The sequence below is a fragment of the Artemia sp. Qi Xiang Cuo genome, chromosome 14, assembly GCF_049724085.1.
Source record: "Artemia sp. Qi Xiang Cuo chromosome 14, ASM4972408v1, whole genome shotgun sequence".
Lineage (NCBI taxonomy): Eukaryota > Metazoa > Arthropoda > Branchiopoda > Anostraca > Artemiidae > Artemia > Artemia sp. Qi Xiang Cuo.
In genome coordinates, this window is record NC_142807.1 from 13,929,165 (window position 1) to 13,946,807 (window position 17,643).

General features: G+C 33.7%; 1 protein-coding gene across 1 annotated transcript in view; it reads left to right on the plus strand.

Annotated features, from left to right (window-relative positions):
- LOC148944172 (5-oxoprolinase) overlaps positions 1–15,056 on the plus strand; it is a 100,822-nt gene extending 85,766 nt beyond the window's left edge. Inside the window, exons 16-18 of the mRNA XM_089099849.1 lie at positions 5,735–5,978; positions 10,400–10,497; positions 14,853–15,056. Of these exons, the coding sequence (XP_088955975.1) occupies positions 5,735–5,978; positions 10,400–10,497; positions 14,853–15,002 (492 nt within the window). The 3' untranslated portion in view covers positions 15,003–15,056. The remainder of the gene's footprint in view (positions 1–5,734; positions 5,979–10,399; positions 10,498–14,852) is intronic.
- The last annotated feature ends 2,587 nt before the right edge of the window (positions 15,057–17,643 follow it).

Sequence of the window (17,643 nt, forward strand, 5' to 3'; positions counted from 1 at the left end):
GTAAGGCTGTGGCGGATCCAGGGGAGGGGAGAGGGGGTCACCACCCCCCCCGCTAACGTTGTCTAAAGTTATGCAACTTACTTAATTAACGCAAGATTGCGTTAATTGAACTTGCTCCTAACGAAATTTATTTGGATCGCCCTTTTTTGCCCCCCCCCCTAAAAAATCCAGGATCCACCCCGGGTGTAAGGGCCCTATAAATTTTAATTTGTAATCCAATGAACCACTTTCCAAAGTTTATTCGATCACCTCTTCAACATAAAGTGCCCCTGGAAAAATAAATAAGTATTAATTCATTGAACCCTTATGGCTCTTTACTTAGGTAACGCTATAGCATTGCTTCTGACCTAAAAAGTTGAGTATAAATTTCAGCTTCCATTTTTATGAATATCCGAAATTATCTGAGGGGAATATGTTTGTGGAGCATATTCCACGGCTGGGAAATTTCTGCTGGGTGGACTTTAAACGCGGAGGAATTATCAGCAGGAAAAGAAAATGTTCTTTGAGGGGGGAGGACTTTCCCAGTGGTGGGTTTTCCAAATGTGAATGATACAGGGAGCGGAAGACTAAACCCATTCGATTATATTCTAAATCTTACATCTGAAAGTAACGTGAATAAAGAATCAATAGAAATGTCATAAATAGCACTTCAGGTTCATTTAGACGAATTTGTTCGTGTCTTTTGAAAAAAAGACATTTTCTAGAGACAGATTAATTTCATTTGTTTTACTTTCTCTGTGGCTGCTCAATTATGCATGTGAGGGGGGAGACTTTCCCCCACCACTGTCTCCGCTAAGGTTTCAGTTTTTATCTCAAGCCTTAAAAATGAACGTAATGCGATAAAAGTATAACTTAAAATAACATATATAGAATAATGTATGAACATAACACGGAACAATTAATCAAAATTGCATATTATGGGTTGAGGCTCACCCAAATGATGGGTCAGGGTGCTCACCATTCCACAATCTATGAAATCAATCCTGCAATAACTGAAAATATAAAGTATTTTTGAGTATTTTAATCTCTTCCACAACTCAAACGGTCCAACATTCTACAGCCCAATGAGTCTGTCTAATCCCTTAAATCGGGAACGGGGGAGATAAGCGAAGTTCCGCCCCGTAGTGTACGAATCTGCAACATCACCCTCCCCCTCTCCTGCTTTCTACACTAAAGTTTTCTTCCTTCTGCCAACTACACCGCCCCCACCCCAAAGACTTTAATAAGGTAAAGTTTTGTATGGGAAGAACACATAGTAGATCTATTATAATTATCCAGTTATAAGGTTAAAATACATTCTCTGTGATAGATGCAAAATTTCTTTGGCACACAAAACATATTAAGGTCAATTCCAAACATTCGTGATCCCTTTGTGTCAGTAAGTGAAATGCTCAAAACACCCTTATTGGAGCTATTTTTTCAATCCATTCATTGTCGCCAATCGCTGTCCACAAGTTATGCAAGCTGTCTATTGTTCATATATAAGGTATTTATCAAAGAGGTAATCGTACAGACTTTGAAAAAAGCCTCATTCCATTTAAATTGAAAGTTCTAGATCCATTTTTTAAAGTCAAGAATAATCGGACAGTAAGCAACCCCCCCCCCGTGCCATAAAAACTTGAAACTTTTTGCAATCAAAAACGAACAAAAATTAATTTAAAAAAACTATCCGAAAAATAAGTTTTTCAAAGGAAAGTAAAGGCAATTTTAAACTTAAGCTCAGGAGATATGAAGACCTGTTAAAATTCAAACTCAAAACGACCAGAAATTACTATTAAAGAATAAATGAAACCCAAAACGAACAGAAATTAAATAAACAATCATAGCAAAACACATACAATAAGTAATAATATAAATTAATAAATAGATTTTAAAGCAAGTAATGCTTCGATTGAATATGAAAATCAAGCTTAGGAACGAAGAAAATTGGTTTGCTATTAAATTATAAATGAAACTTAAAATGAACAGAAATTTAATAAACAATCAATACGAGCAAACATACAATATATATTAATGTAAATGAATAAATAAATATTAAAATAAGTAAAATTAAACTGAATATGCAACACGAGGCGGAATCGAACAAAAATAATTGAACGCAAAAGTTTGGGTATCGTCTGAATGTAAAAGCCTAAAACGTGCTGCGTCCTTGGCGCTTTACTGAAAATGAACTATATTACAAATCTTTTCTTTTGTACTTACTATTGAAAATAAATATTAAAATTACAGCAAACTTTTGAACTGGTGAGCTTTCAGCAATTAATATCATTATTCATCAAATATTCAGTTTAATTTATTAGATCTTTCCAAGATAGGTCAAGACAAATATAGTTTCCCTTCAAACAAAATTTGGATACTGCCCTCTTCTTTAACTGTAAAAACCTAAAGCCTTCTGGGTCATTGGCACTTCACTGAAAACGAATTACTCGTATATTACAAATTTATTCTTTTCCAGTTCTTACATCATTGAAAATGAAAATAAAAATTACAGTGAAAAAAAATCTTGAACTGATGGATCTTTCAAAAATTAATATCATTATATATCTAATATTCAATTTTATTTTGTTTATACTTTCCAAGACTATTCAAGACTCATATTTTGTTTACTTATTCAATGACGGCGAGCCAAAATAAAAGCTGCATTAACTAAAAAACGATCAGAAATTAAATAAAAAAAACAAGTTTTTAAACTGAAAGTAAGGATGACATTAAAACTTAAAACGAACAGAAATTATTCCGTACATGAAAAGGGCCGTCCCTCCTCAACGCCTCGCTCTTTACGCTAAAGTTTGACTCTGTCTCACAACTTTATTTTTTAAAACAATAAAAAACTTTAGCGTAAAGAGCGAGGCGTTGAGGAGGGGACAGCCCCTTTCATATACGGAATAATTTCTGTTCGTTTTAAGTTTTAATGTCGCTCCTTACTTTCAGTTTAAAAAACTTGTTTTTTTTATTTAATTTTCAGTAAAGCGCAAATGACGCAGTAGGTTTTAGGCTTCTGCAGTGAGGCGATACCCAAACTCTTGTTTGTAGTTATTTTTATTCGATTCAAACTTGATTTGCATATTCAATTTAAGTTTCACTCGTTTTAAGATTTATTTATTCATTTACATTAATATATATTGTATGTTTCTTCGCATTGATTGTTTATTTAGTTTCTGTTCGTTTTAAGTTTCATTTATACTTTAATAGCAAACTATTTGTTTTCGTTTAAAGCTTGATTTTCATATTCAATCTAAGCATTAGTCGCTTTAAGATCTATTTATTCATTTATATTATTACTTGTTTTATGTTTTTTGCTGTGATTGTTTATTTAATTTCTGTTCGTTTTGGGTTTCATTTATTCTTTAATAGTAATTTCTGGTCGTTTTGAGTTTGAATTTTAACAGGTATTTGTATCTCCTGAGCTTAATTTTAAAATGGCCTTTACTTTTCTTTGAAAAACTTATTTTTCGGATAGTTGTTTTAATTAATTTAGAAAAACGTCTACACCAGCATAAAGAAAACATAGACAAAACATTAATTTCTAATAGTTTTAATTTATCCTTTGATTCTGCTTTAGGTAGCCATATTTTTGAAAACCCCAGACACACAATACTTTTTGAAAAATCCTGTCTCACCAGGAATGATTTGGGGATAAAACAGGTGGTTGGGGTATTAATTGAAATTAGAATCAAAATAAAAGTAACCCAAAAATTTGAAAAGTTTGTGAAAAATTCAATTTTTTTTTTTTAGAATGTGCGGCCGAGTTTAGGCAACGAATAAGTACTATTTGAAAGATAAAGATGGCTTTAAACGATTGTTCGCCTGTTATTTCAAGCAAATTTATGGTCCTATGTCAATTCTAAATTCTTGGTCAACCTTCTTAAGACCATAGGCGGACGTGCCCTGTTTGCCTCTCATTACAGGCAATCTAACGGTCTTATGTCGATTTTTAATTCTTGGTCAACATGCCTGAGACTCTAGGCAGGCATGCCTTTCCAAAAACTAAAAAACAAGTATGTGTCCAATAAGAGAGTCATGCAGACTCCTTCCATTTATCCGTGCCCCAGCCATTTAAACATTTGCCTCTCAATTACTTGGGCTATCTGTCTTGGCTTTTCTCTGTCTACAATTAGCCATGTCTTGATGCAACCTATGCAACCTACTGCAAAATACTTGATAACTTCAATTCAATAAGAAAACAATTCATAAGGAAAAATATAGTCAAAAAACTTCTTCATTCAGAAAGAATTTGACTAAAAGGCTCATATCAAAGGTACATAAAAACAAACTGCAATCTCATTTACCAAAAACAGTAGACTATCCCAGTTGGCGAAAACTAGCCTAACCTGGCAGGCTGTCGTTAGTGCCACTTCCACCATTGTACCAGAGACTACCTAACGAAATGGGTATATTTTCGGCCTTTTCAATTCTTTACTGAGCTTTATCCTTACGTTAGGGACACAAAATATGATTTAATCATTATGTATTTTGGAATCAGAGTTCCCATAACCATTAAAGCACCAAGGACATTATAAGAAAATCATGGGGCCAATCTACTTATCAATTGAAGCACAATTATCCATTAAAGAACCATGAAAGCACTAAGGACATCAACAGGAAAGCATGGGACCCATGTTAAGCCTATTTATATGTTACTGTGAATGTCCAAAAACTGGTTAATGTTGACATTCACCGGTGAATGTCTGAAATTCCTTTTTTCTTCTTGGATTCAATTAGCTTTGCGAAAAATCTTTTTCAGTCTTATGCAAGCTATGATGGTAAAAGTTAAGGTTTGGTTAGATTTGGTTAACATTGGTTATAAATATCAGAAATGGGTTAAAAAACTAAGTTAAGATAATCTAACCTAAATTGTCATCCATGGGTGCCCATAAGCTGAATTCTAGGGGGGGGCAAACCTCGTCTAATTGGCACTTTGAATGCTATATAATAGAAATCTCAGAAAAAAAATATAAAAAAAGGCAGCCTCATTCAGCAAGGGGGGCGCCCCCCCCCTCATGGGTGCCCATGCTGTCATCATCAAACCTTGCATTAAAAACTGAAAAAGTTGACTTGCAATGTTGACTAAATCCAAGGAGAAAAACGGTATTTTGGACGTTCACCAGTGAACGCGCCATTAAAGCACCAAGGACATCAAAAGAAAAACTTGGGACCCATCGTAGGTCTATTTATCCATGAAACCTGTGATTTTCTAAGGTTTTTCTTTTAGTTGTTCCAAAATCTCTAAAGTTTATAGAGTTGTACCAGATTTTCGTCAATGTTGCCCTGTTGAACCGGAAAATGGATAAGCAAAAATAATTAGTTGAATTTGGCAATTGGTTTTCGTATGTAATAATTCAAACATTAGCAGTAGGTCGATTCCTAAAGACAACAAAATTTTCATCGTCAGTGTCGCCATGTTGAACCTTAAAAATAAATAAGCGAAAATAATTAGATACATTTGACAAGGCTTTTCATCCGTAAAAATTCAAACATTAGCAATCTGCTTGTTCCCAAAGGCAACTACACCTTCAAAGCACAGGAACATCTTCATAAGCTGTTTAGGGTCGTATGTTTTAAAGCATATATTTTTAAAGCTATATTTTTTAGATAGTTTTTTACTATTTCATTACATGTTTGTTAATATATAAATAAAACCTCATATATTTTAGGTGTTTTTATTTTTTGTGTACAATTATTTTGGGTAATTCTACTTTGGACAAATGTTTTATTTCTATTCTATTGCTTCTAGGGAGTGTCATGGCATGGTCGGAGCGGTGTTCACACCCATATGACGAATACACGAATTACTGATCCCGAAATTATTGAGAAAAGGTATCCAGTAATTTTGGAACACTTTTCACTAGCCCATGGCACTGGAGGGAGTGGCCAATACAGGGGAGGTGATGGCGTCCTTCGAAGACTCAAATTTAGAAAACCACTCACCCTTTCTATACTCACTGAGAGAAGGGTGTTCCATCCTTATGGACTAAAAGGTATATATCAACATGGAAATTGTCTCTTAAGATATGTATCGTTAGGTTTAAATGTGCAGTCAGTTATGTGCAGAAAATCACTCAAAGAGTACCATTCCTTTTTTTCCGTTGCCTGATATGCTACTAAGATATTGTTGTGTTCCTGATGTGTAGTCAGTTTTTGCAGAAAGTCCCTCAAAGAGTACTATCCCTTTTTTTCCGCTGACTTATATGGTACTGAGAGACTGTCGTATTACTGATACAAGATGAATCAACCTTATGAATTAAAAGGTGTATTTAAGATACTTAATCTGGTATTTGAATCAGCAACATCTTAAACTCTGTAGCGCTACGCGTAAATGTGCAGTCAATTATGTGCAGAATTTAACTCAAAGAGTAACGCTCCTAGTTTTTTCTCCTTTTCTGTCGCCTGATAGGTTCTGAAATGGAAAGAAACTGAAAAATAAAGAAAATGGAAGGAAACTTCATTATCGTAGCGTAATTATTATCGTAAAATTAAATACCATCCCTTGTAACTTACAATTGAGTAAATAAATATTTAACGTCAATTAGTAAATCCTCCCCCCCCAAAAAAAGAAAGAAAAAACACAATCATTTCCCATGGTCCCTTTGTTGCATAATAAGAAACTAAACATCTAAATCAGTATTGTAAAATTAAATAACATCCCTTGTCATTTACCATTGAATTAATGAATATGTAATGCCCAATTGTATGATCTGATCCGATACTGATTTTACGATACTTTCTAGGAAATTGAAAAAAAAGGATGGAGGTTTTAAATAAGACGGATTCTATATACCTGTCTAAATGTTTTTCTAGACATCTAGAATCACCATGCCTCGTTTCTATCAAGATGTGCCCCCTCCCGAAACATTGTGATTTTTTCCGTCTTGTCATATGGTTTTTATATGAAGTACCTGATCTTTGCATTTTGGCAAATTCGCTTTTCTCCCTCCCTCCTGCCTAAAAAATAATTTCCTGTTTTTATTCTAATAAGAAACATTTTAATTATACTCCGATCAAATCATCTGACACAAGGTGTTCCAGCTACGAATGCAATAAATACTCAAAGTTTGACGGTGCTATTACTAACAACTCACTGCAGGACCAAGCCGCCCGATGCACCACAGCTACGCACGCTCCTCCTCCATCCGAATCCATTCAACATTTCCCTCCCATGAAGTTCCAATTTCCCTTAGATCTTTCCTTGCAACTTCTTCCATTCAGGAACGACTTGTTTTTTGTTTGGCCCTTGAGGGTTGGCCGACAAGGACGATCTTTGGAAATCTGTTATCCTACATCCGAAGAAGGTGTCCTAGCCATCTAAACCTTTCTCTCATAATAGCCTTACAATGCGGGATAGACGATGCAGGCTTCGCCAACCAGATTTTACAGAAAATTTGGTGCCGGTTTACAAAATAAAAGGTGACAACTATTTTTTAATCGATACAGTAGAATTGCGTAGACTGTTTTTATTAATGTAAAAAATGTGCGAAAGAAAAAGAAAACAGAAGAGAAAATTAAAGTTTAAGCCAAAGAAAAGGCTGCACTCCTTACATTTGCGAATTTTCATTCAGTCACTAACTGGTTTCCATTGAATGATTCATTGTTTTGAATGTTTATTCAACTTCTTTTCATAATGAGCCATTCATTCATTAGAAAGCATTATTCTCAACTTTCTTACTGTTAGGGACTCTGTAGGCCTCAGTTTCCTTCTCTTCAATTTCGTAGACGAAAAATAGATCCAATTAATGCCTTGAGGATCCTTGAAATATTTTTGCCCCCATACCCATCTCCAGGTATCATCTAATCTTTTACCCTGATACCCCATACCGTCATACCTTCCCATTCATTCCAGAAAAAGGCTATTTTTCATTTGATCGTTTCAAAGCTATGAACTTTTTAGAGCAATACCACAATTTAGTCAGATTTACCACATTTAACCATGAAAATTAAAACGTAAAACTAATCAATTAAATTTAAAAATGTTTTTTGTCTGTCAAAATTTTAATATTAACAATCTCTGAATTCTCAAAGGCAACTACAAAACAAGAGCTCTACCTTCTTATGACGTTCGGTGCTATGTGTTTTTAGCAATTTTATGCTGATTTTTACTCTCGTTAGTTTTCTAATTTGTTTTCTAATTAACAACCAAAATTACATAAATCTCATGAGATCTTAGGCGTGAAAAGTTTAATTCCTGGTTATTTATTTCTAACTATTTTTGAATGTACATGGTTGTGCAAATTTACAGTTCAAACAATCAAATTCCATTTTCACTGTCCCTGGTACTTTAAGAAAGTACCATGGAAAGTTACTTGATTTTAGAAAGTGAATTGTAAAAAGTCTTATCCACCTGTCAGCATGGGCGCCCATATGGGGGGGCGGGGGGGGCTGTGCCCCCCCCTGGCTGAATGATGCTGCCTTATTTTTATATTTTTGTTCTGAGATTTCTATTATATAGCATTAAAAGTAGCAATTAGTCGAAGTTTGCCCCCCCTGGAATTCAGCTTATGGGCGCCCATGCCTGTCAGGGCATATCACTACTGTTTTGAAGACAGTATCCAGCTTTTAGTATCCAAAACTGTTAATACCTGACGGTTGGAAACGGATAGTTATAGTATATTTACCATTGATCTATATTACTCCTATATTTAGACCTTTAATTTAAATATTTATACTTGTGTGTATAATATGACCTATATCACCTTTACTTATAATTAATTGAAAACAAATTTTTTTGTTTTTGTGTAGTTTTGATTATCTCTGCTTCTTCTCTTAATTTTTTTAAAATAAATCAAGATGCAACCATCTTAAGTCTATGCATACCTGAGAACCGCAATTTTCTTAGATTTTGGTTGCTTGTTTCAAAATTAGGAAGTTTTCAGGACAGTACCACTTATTCATCAGTGTTGCCGCGTTGAATCGTGAAAACCCACAAGCCAACCTTATTAGTTAAATCTGAAAAGGTTTTTTCTCCGGAAAAATTCAAACATTACCAATCTGGTAATTCCAAAGGAAAAAATTCACCTTCATTGGAAAGCTATTACTTGCTAAACTAATTGGTGACATGTGTTTTTAGCTGTTTTGTGAGGATTTTTCATCCCTGTTTCTTTTTCTCTTTTTGTTTGCACCTGCTATTGCCAAAAACTTTATGCGGAAGATTTTTTTCTTTTTGTTTGCACCTGCTATTGCCAAAAACTTTATGCGGAGGATTTTTTATTTTTGTTTGCACCTGCTATTGCCAAAAACTTTATGCGGAGGATTTTTTTCTTTTGTTTGCACCTGCTATTGCCAAAAACTTTATGCGGAAGATTTTTTCTTTTTGTTTGCACCTGCTATAGCCAAAAACTTTATGCGGAGGACTTTTTCTTTTTGTTTGCACCTGCTATTGCCAAAAACTTTATGCGGAGGATTTTTTCTTTTTGTTTTCACCTTCTATTTCCAAAAACTTTATGCGGAGGATTATTTATTTTTGTTTGCACCTGCTATTGCCAAAAACTTTATGCGGAGGATTTTTTGTTTTTGTTTGAACCTGCTATTGCCAAAAACTTTATGCGGAGGATTTTTTATTTTTGTTTGAACCTGCTATTGCCAAAAACTTTATGCGGAGGATTTTTTCTTTTTGTTTGCACCTTCTATTTCCAAAAACTTTATGCGGAGTATTTTTTTCTTTTTGTTTGCACCTGCTTTTGCCAAAAACTTTATGCGGAGGATTTTTTCTTTTTGTTTGCACCTGCTATTGCCAAAAACTTTATGCGGAAGATTTTTTTTCTTTTTGTTTGCACCTGCTATTGACAAAAACTTTATGCGGAGGATTTTTTCTTTTTGTTTGCACCTGCTATTGCCAAAAACTTTATGCGGATGATTTTTTCTTTTTGTTTGCACCTGCTATTGCCAAAAACTTTATGCGGAGGATTTTTTCTTTTTGTTTGCACCTGCTATTGCCAAAAACTTTATGCGGAGAATTTTTTTCTTTTTGTTTGCACCTGCTTTTGCCAAAAACTTTATGCGGAGGATTTTTTCTTTTTGTTTGCACCTGCTATTGCCAAAAACTTTATGCGGAGGATTTTTTCTTTTTGTTTGCACCTGCTATTGCCAAAAAATTTATGCGGAGGATTTTTTCACTAGCATTATGTGGAGAATTTTTTCCTCTGTATAACTTTATGCGGAGGATTTTTTCTCATACGGTTGTATGAGTTTCCACTTAAACAATTCAAACAGTCAGATTTCTTGTTCACTATCCGTTGCACTTTAAGAACATTAACGATGATTGCACTAAATCTGCTTAATTGTAGACAATAATGTTCAATTTCAGTGTTCCTAAAGCATTTCAATTCTAATAACATGCAGATATCAATATCCCATAAACTCAGTATTTGCTGGGTTGTATTCAACCTATTCCCTTTTTTATTTTCAGGTGGAATGCCTGGAGAAAGAGGTCTCAATTTGCTAAGAAGAAAAGATGGCGTTGTGCTCAATTTGGGATCTAAAACAACCATTGCCGTGAAGCCCGGCGTAAGTATGCTTACGACCTTTAATTGGTAATTGAAATGGGCTAGTCTCAGGTTTTTTTTTTCAAGGATGAAGCTGGAGAACCCGGTACCCTTTAGGACAAAAACTCATCAGTTGATTGTATATTGACAGAGATTCTGGTTTTAAAACCAAGCTCCATAATAAATTACAATCATATTGGATACGTTTGTTTCCTTGTATACACAGTTGATGGGGGATACACCTCTCCTTACCTCTCTTTACCTCTCAATTTTACCCATATTTCGATTCAATTCACTTTTTTCATTATTGGACGCACGGATCCAAATTCAAGTTTGTCGCTTGAAGGGAGGAGAAGGATTCCAAGTTTTCAAAGCTATTTAATCGTATCAAGGTATATTTATTCTATGCGCGTGGTGGGTCGGGTGTAAGGGGATTATTCTCCGTTTCTTTATTCATTTGCCGTTCACATTTTTTCGATTTATTTCTTTTGTTTTCTGTTGGCATTGGCACAGATACAGAGTCAATATAGGAGCATGGGCGTTGTCCTAGATATCGTTTGTAACTATGTGTTTTTGGACAGATAATGCTCTGTTTTATCTCAAATTTGTTCATAGTAAAAAAGGAATATTGTGATGAATTCTGGCAAATTGTTGAATGCCTGTTAAACTAAAGCTTAAAAAGGGTATCCAAAAACAAAGAAAAAACTCAAAATAAAAAGAAACGAAAATGCACAGTAACACATTGATAATAGGAATAAATCTTCGAAGTTTTGTCAAAATAATGAAACCATAAATGTCGTAACCTGGCTGATCTTACATATAAAGATTCAATTAAAACGAAAAATATGGCAATACTGCTTAGTATTTTGTTTGTCGTTTTTCTTTTTTTTTTGGGGGGGGTTATCCCCTCTCCTTGTTGCCTCCCACCTTTGGATACGTGCATGACATGGTGAACGATTCAAAATTACTAACTATTTAAAATTATGCTAATTAATTGTTCAATTAAATTATAAGATTTATATTCTTTAATTTTAAATGCTATGATACGCATGGCTGTTTTTCTTTATAAAAACTAATGAAAAGCGATAAAATTATAATTGCAATATCCTTAGTAAAAGTTGAAGTCATGAGTAAAGTGGGGTAGAGGAGGAGCTTCCGCATCAACAGGAGGAGCTTCGATCAAGGCGCTTTTGAGCTGCTATAGTTTTTTAGTCTTAGTAGCAGCACTTTAAAAAAAGATTATTAACCCTTTTTCATCGCTTCTCATTTTTTGTATTAATCTAAAAAATTACTTTGTGTGTAGGTTTTTCTTTTTTTACTTTTATTTACGTTGTTTCATTTCGTTAACATTTGATTAGCTTCTTTATACAGCTTTAAACAGGTTTTTTGAAGTTTTCTATTCTTTTATGATTTTTTTTTCTCTAATATAATTTTGATCAACTCTTCAAGTGATTGCTGAGCTCGAGAGGGTCTTGGATGCAAAATATGCCGAACATTCGCAAAATACTGGCAAATAGACTGCTGAATTTACAATTATAATTTAATTTGCATTGCTGTTTTGATTGTTTTGCTTTTTTTTAGTTTGATTTGTTTTTGTTTTTTATTATAATTTGATTTGTATTCTTTCTTTTACAAAAGCGAGTCAATAAAAAGGAAAACCTGAGAAACCTGCAAACATATGAACACCCAAATCAGCAAATACAAAAACAGAATGTTAAAGCGCAAAAAGTCGAACAGGTTGCGGAAATACTAAGACGGTGGAATGCACTGGACGGTGGATGGTGGAATGGGAATGGACGTAACGCCGTATTACGCTCCATAATTCTTACTTTATAGGATTTTGGCCAAATAGGGAATTTTTGAATTCAAGAAAATTAGAGGATAGGAATTAAACAACAATTTGACGTTGTATATTTGTACAGTAGATTACTCTTGGTCCATTTATCCAGTCAATCTTCTGGACTTGGTTCTTCTTCTTAATGGCAGAAAATACAAGAGTTATAAAACAGTATTTGAAAAAGAAGGGGAGACAAACTGAAGGAGGGGAGGATCCTGTTGCAAGAGCCCTGGTGACACTCGCCAAGTATCATACTCTTAAATTGCGAGCAGAGGCTTAGCTCCAGCATTTAATGGGGGGGAGTAAGAGGGGTCCATATCCGGATAGTCAAGGGGCATGGGCTATATAATATTATTTTCTCTCCAAATTATTGGGGGGTAACTGCCCCCTCCCCCGAAACGACGCCCCTTACTGCATGGAAAGGGTAGCGTGACCCTACGCTTCCCTTGTTTTACCCTTCGTGAAGAAGCAAAAGCCTTCTTTCCTCTAGAAGAACAAAAGACAAAACTCAACGCCATGGAAAAGAATATGTGAGGACAACCGAGTTATCATGCAATCACGTTCGAAGCCATAAGGATCTGAAATGATGCAAGTCCAAGTACTATTTGCTGAAGAAGAAGATTAGAATAATTCCAAAATAAATCAGGCGATATGACGTATGTCAGTATGGGAATTTACCTCTCTTTGCCTCCGCCCCTCTTGCTCAAATCTTTAACCAGATATTAAAATGAAACATGATTCCTTAAAACTTTGGTGGGAAGGGCTGCGATTTTACGGCTTCTTCATGATTTTGCTACAACTATTTACTAACAGTTTACTGAAATTGAAATTCCGGTTCCCATCCATAAAAAAGTTGGCTAATGACCAGCCTGATACCAAAATATTCCCCTCTCCCTAGAATATTTGGTAAGATAAGTGATTAGATCTTTTCAAACCATCGTCATTGACAAAATTTGTTTCACCTTAGTCAAAAACAAAAATGGAGAAATTGATAAAGTCAACTCTAATCTAAAGTTAGTTGAATATATATATATATATATATATATATATATATATATATATATATATATATATATATATATATATATATATATATATATATATATATATATATATATATATATATATATATATATATATATATATATATATATATATATCAGGGCCGTATCCAGGATTTTTGTTCAGGGGGGGGGTTTACTAATTTTTGACTTTTTTTGGGGGGGGGGGGTTACTAATTTTTTACTAAGTTTTCGAATAATTTTACTTATTTTTACCTAGGTTTTAATAATTTTAGACTTATTTTCGAGTCGGTCAAAAATTTAGGGGGGGGGGTTCAAACCGGGTAACCCCCTGGATACGGCCTAATGTATATCTATATATATATATATATATATATATATATATATATATATATATATATATATATATATATATATATATATATATATATATATATATATATATATATATATATATATATATATATATATATATATATTCAACTAACTTTAGATTAGTCTTTAATCTTTTCAAACCATCGTCGATTAGATCTTTTCAAACTATCGTCATTGACAAAATTCGTTTCACCTTAGTCAAAACAAAAATGGAGAAATTGATAAAGTCAACTAATCTAAAGCTAGTTGAATATATATATATATATATATATATATATATATATATATATATATATATATATATATATATATATATATATATATATATATATATATATATATATATATATATATATATATATATATATATATATATATATATATATATATATATATATATATATATATATATATATATATATATATATATATATATTATATATATATATATATATATATAGCTTGTAAGCTACCCAATAGTAAAACAATGAAGAAAAATTAAAAGGGGAAATACAGTCAAAACAATAAATATAAATAAGAGGGATAAAAAAACCATAAAATCGAACATAGAAAAATAGGACAATAAAAATATAGTTGGGAGGACAACATGTAAAAAATATATATATAACCCAACTTTAAGAGAAAAAGCCAAAGATTACGATAAAATTGTAGAAAAATACGATTTTTTTATCTATCTATGTTAAATACATTCACGTTAAAAAAAAAAATTAAGACTTGAAGTTCAAAATTGGCACGACTCTGCCGCCTTTTTTTATGTGGAACCAAGTTATGTGCCCCTCTCTTGACCTAAAGGGAGAAAAAGATTCCACAAAACCTTATTTTGATCACATGTAAAATTGTGGAAATGTGAGATAGGTTCCATTGTTATGAGCACGGTGATTAGGGCCGTATCCAAGGGGAGGGTTAGGGTGTTTGCCCCCCCCCCCCCAAAAATGTTTGTCCGACTTGTAAAAAGAAATAACAAAATTGTATATAAACAAATTTTGTTCGTTTTTAAAAGTTTTTTCGTACCCCCCCCCCTCCTCCCCTCTCCGAAAGAATAACCTCTCCCGAACAAAAATCAGGAATACGGCCCTGGTGGTGATATATTGATATAAAATATTAAAGATGTGCCGTTTTCAGGATTGCTTTGAGCTACGCACCCCTGGTGGTGGTGGATATGGACTCAAAGGAGAAGAAAAAGAAGAATTAAATCAGTCAGATTCTAATCTTCAGTATTTTATGGAAAAGGGTAGTGTTGCTAGTTATAAAGCCGCACAAGCTTCTGTTTAATTTTTTGTTTTAATATTGCGTTGAAACCTGGGATAAAATAAAATACGGTGCCTTCATCTATTTTCGTATACCTTAAAGGGGGTATCGATGCGTCCAGGTAAGTGCATAGGGAGGGGATGTTTGCTTGATTTGTCAACATTTTGACGATTGTTTCTATGTTTATTATTAACTGCTTCTTTTTCTAAGTCCCCCTAATTTTCTCCACTCTAAAAAGAAGTTTTGCGTATAACCTTAGACGGGACTGTTCTTAGAGGATTTAATTTTGGAAAATTGTTTCTTAAAGGACTTCGTCAAAATTACCTCGATTCACGAAAATCTGGGGGGGGGGCGAAATTCAGTTTTCAAAATCCAGTGGGGGACAGTTTTGTTGTTGTTTTAACTTTTTGCAGTGAAAACACCGCCAAAAAAGGCTTTTTTCAGTGAGCCAAAAAAGGTATTTTTGAAAACCTAGGGGGTGAAAAATCCCTCCCCCACCTGACACCTCTGTTTTGTTCTCCTCTTTGATTGCAGTAGAATTTTATTTGTTTTTTACTTTATATTTTAAGTTTAAGCATTCGTAATCTTTTATTTTTAATTTTCTTGTTTAAAAATTATCACAAAAGTGCCAAGAAACATAATATAGGTAGCCTAAAGAAATTTTAAAGATAATTGTGAATCATGAATAAAGAAGGTAATTACAATTAATTATGAATCATGAGAAATGATATAATTTTTGACGAATTTACTGGTCAAGGAAAAAAATGAAAGCCTAGGAAAGAAAAAAAATGCAAATAGACGAAGAAAACACAATGATAAATTTCCATGAGAAAATTACATAAATGATCTTCTGTAATGTTGATCAAACGACTCACTGACATAAAGCTAAACACGGGAAAAGGAAAAAGTAAAGATTTGTGAAGAGAGATTAATTAATTTTGAGGAAGCAAACAAACAGCGATGTAACGAAAAAAAAATTGTGTGGTGTTGTCGGTATGAAGATGGTGAAAGCTTAGGAGATAGGAAAAGATGCAAATGGACAAAGAAAACAGAATAGTAAAATGGCCGTAAAGAAATTAAATAAATGAATTTCAGCAAGATTGGTCAAATGACCCACATCCACAAAAGCCTAATAAAAGAATATGAAAAATTAAAGGATTTGGTAAGAGACATTAATTCATTTGAAGGGAGAAACAGAAAAGTATGCAACTACTACCACTACTAACAACTTACCGTAACACCAAGCCGCCTGAGGTCAACTCAGCTTGCAAGTTCTTCCTACATCCCAATCTATTCAAAGCCTCCTTCTTTACACCCTCCCACCTCAAACGAGGCCGACCTGCTTTTCGTTTAGCCTTAGAGGGTTGGGCGAAAAGGACAATCTTTGGTAATTTGTTATCCTTTATCCGCAGAACCTGCCCTAGCCGTTTCAACCTTTCTCTCATTAAGCCCTAGAAAGCAGGATTGAACCACACTTTTTGTTGAGCCTCCTATTCAAAATACGGTCAGTCAGTTGGGTACCCAAAACAATCCATAGGCAATTTCTCTGGAAGATATATGGCATGTCTTCTTCCGTTTTTCGAAGTGCCCATGCTTCAGAACCATATTTGACCACTGTCATCACTGTAGATTCAGATAATAAAGTATAATAACATAAAGTATAAATGTAACGGAAGAATATTTTCTGTGGTATTGTCGGCGTGAAGGTAGACACTTTGAACTTAATACCCTTAATTGCTTCTGAGATATTCGCAGATATACTTTTTGGACAAAAATGGATACACATAATGGCTTTTGATTTAGTTTAGTATCCTCAAAAACAAGTCCTGGGTACCTTTTTTTTGGGAATTTTTGCTGTGATATTTTATAGACACCATTTTGACAGTCTGAATGGGGGTCGCCCCTCCCTCAACCCTTGCTCTTTACGCTTAAGTCTTTTTTTATCACATTTCCTCTCCTCTCAGTGGCACCAAGAAAATAGAAAATAAAAAGAAAACATTTTAAACATTTACAAAAAAAAATTAAAAATGCCACCTACAACTCTAAATTTCATAAAAAAATAGCAGCCGAGTAGTGGTCTTCGCATAATTGTACTACTACCACTAAAAATAACGCTTAAGTCTTAAAGTTCTTCGGAAATATTTATCATTCAAAATCAGGACAATTTTGTCCTTTTGTTCTTTTCTAAAGAATCAGGACAAAAACTTGAACTGTAGCGTAAAGAGCAAAGGTTGAGGAAGGGGCAGCCCCCCTTATATACAGAATAATTTCTATTTATTTTAAATTTTAATGTTTCTCCTTGCTTTCAGTTGAAAAAACTGGTTTATTTTATCTAATTTCTGACCGTTTTTCAAATCATGTCAGGAAGTCACCTTCCCATCCCCCACGAACTTTTGATTTTTACTTTCAAAAAGGGAACTTTCAAGGAGAATTTTTGATTTTCACTTTCAAAAGAAATTTTGATTGTCGCTTGAATGTGCTATCTTCCAATTTTCCAGGACCATTGGTTCGATACGATCACCGCTGGTAAAAAAAACGAAAAAATAAGAAACACGCATAGGTGATCTTTGTTCTGCCAAAAAACAAGGTTCTATATTTTGTAGATAAGAGCTTGAATCATAACAGTATAGTTCTCTGATAAACTGGATCTGATGGTGGGATTTTC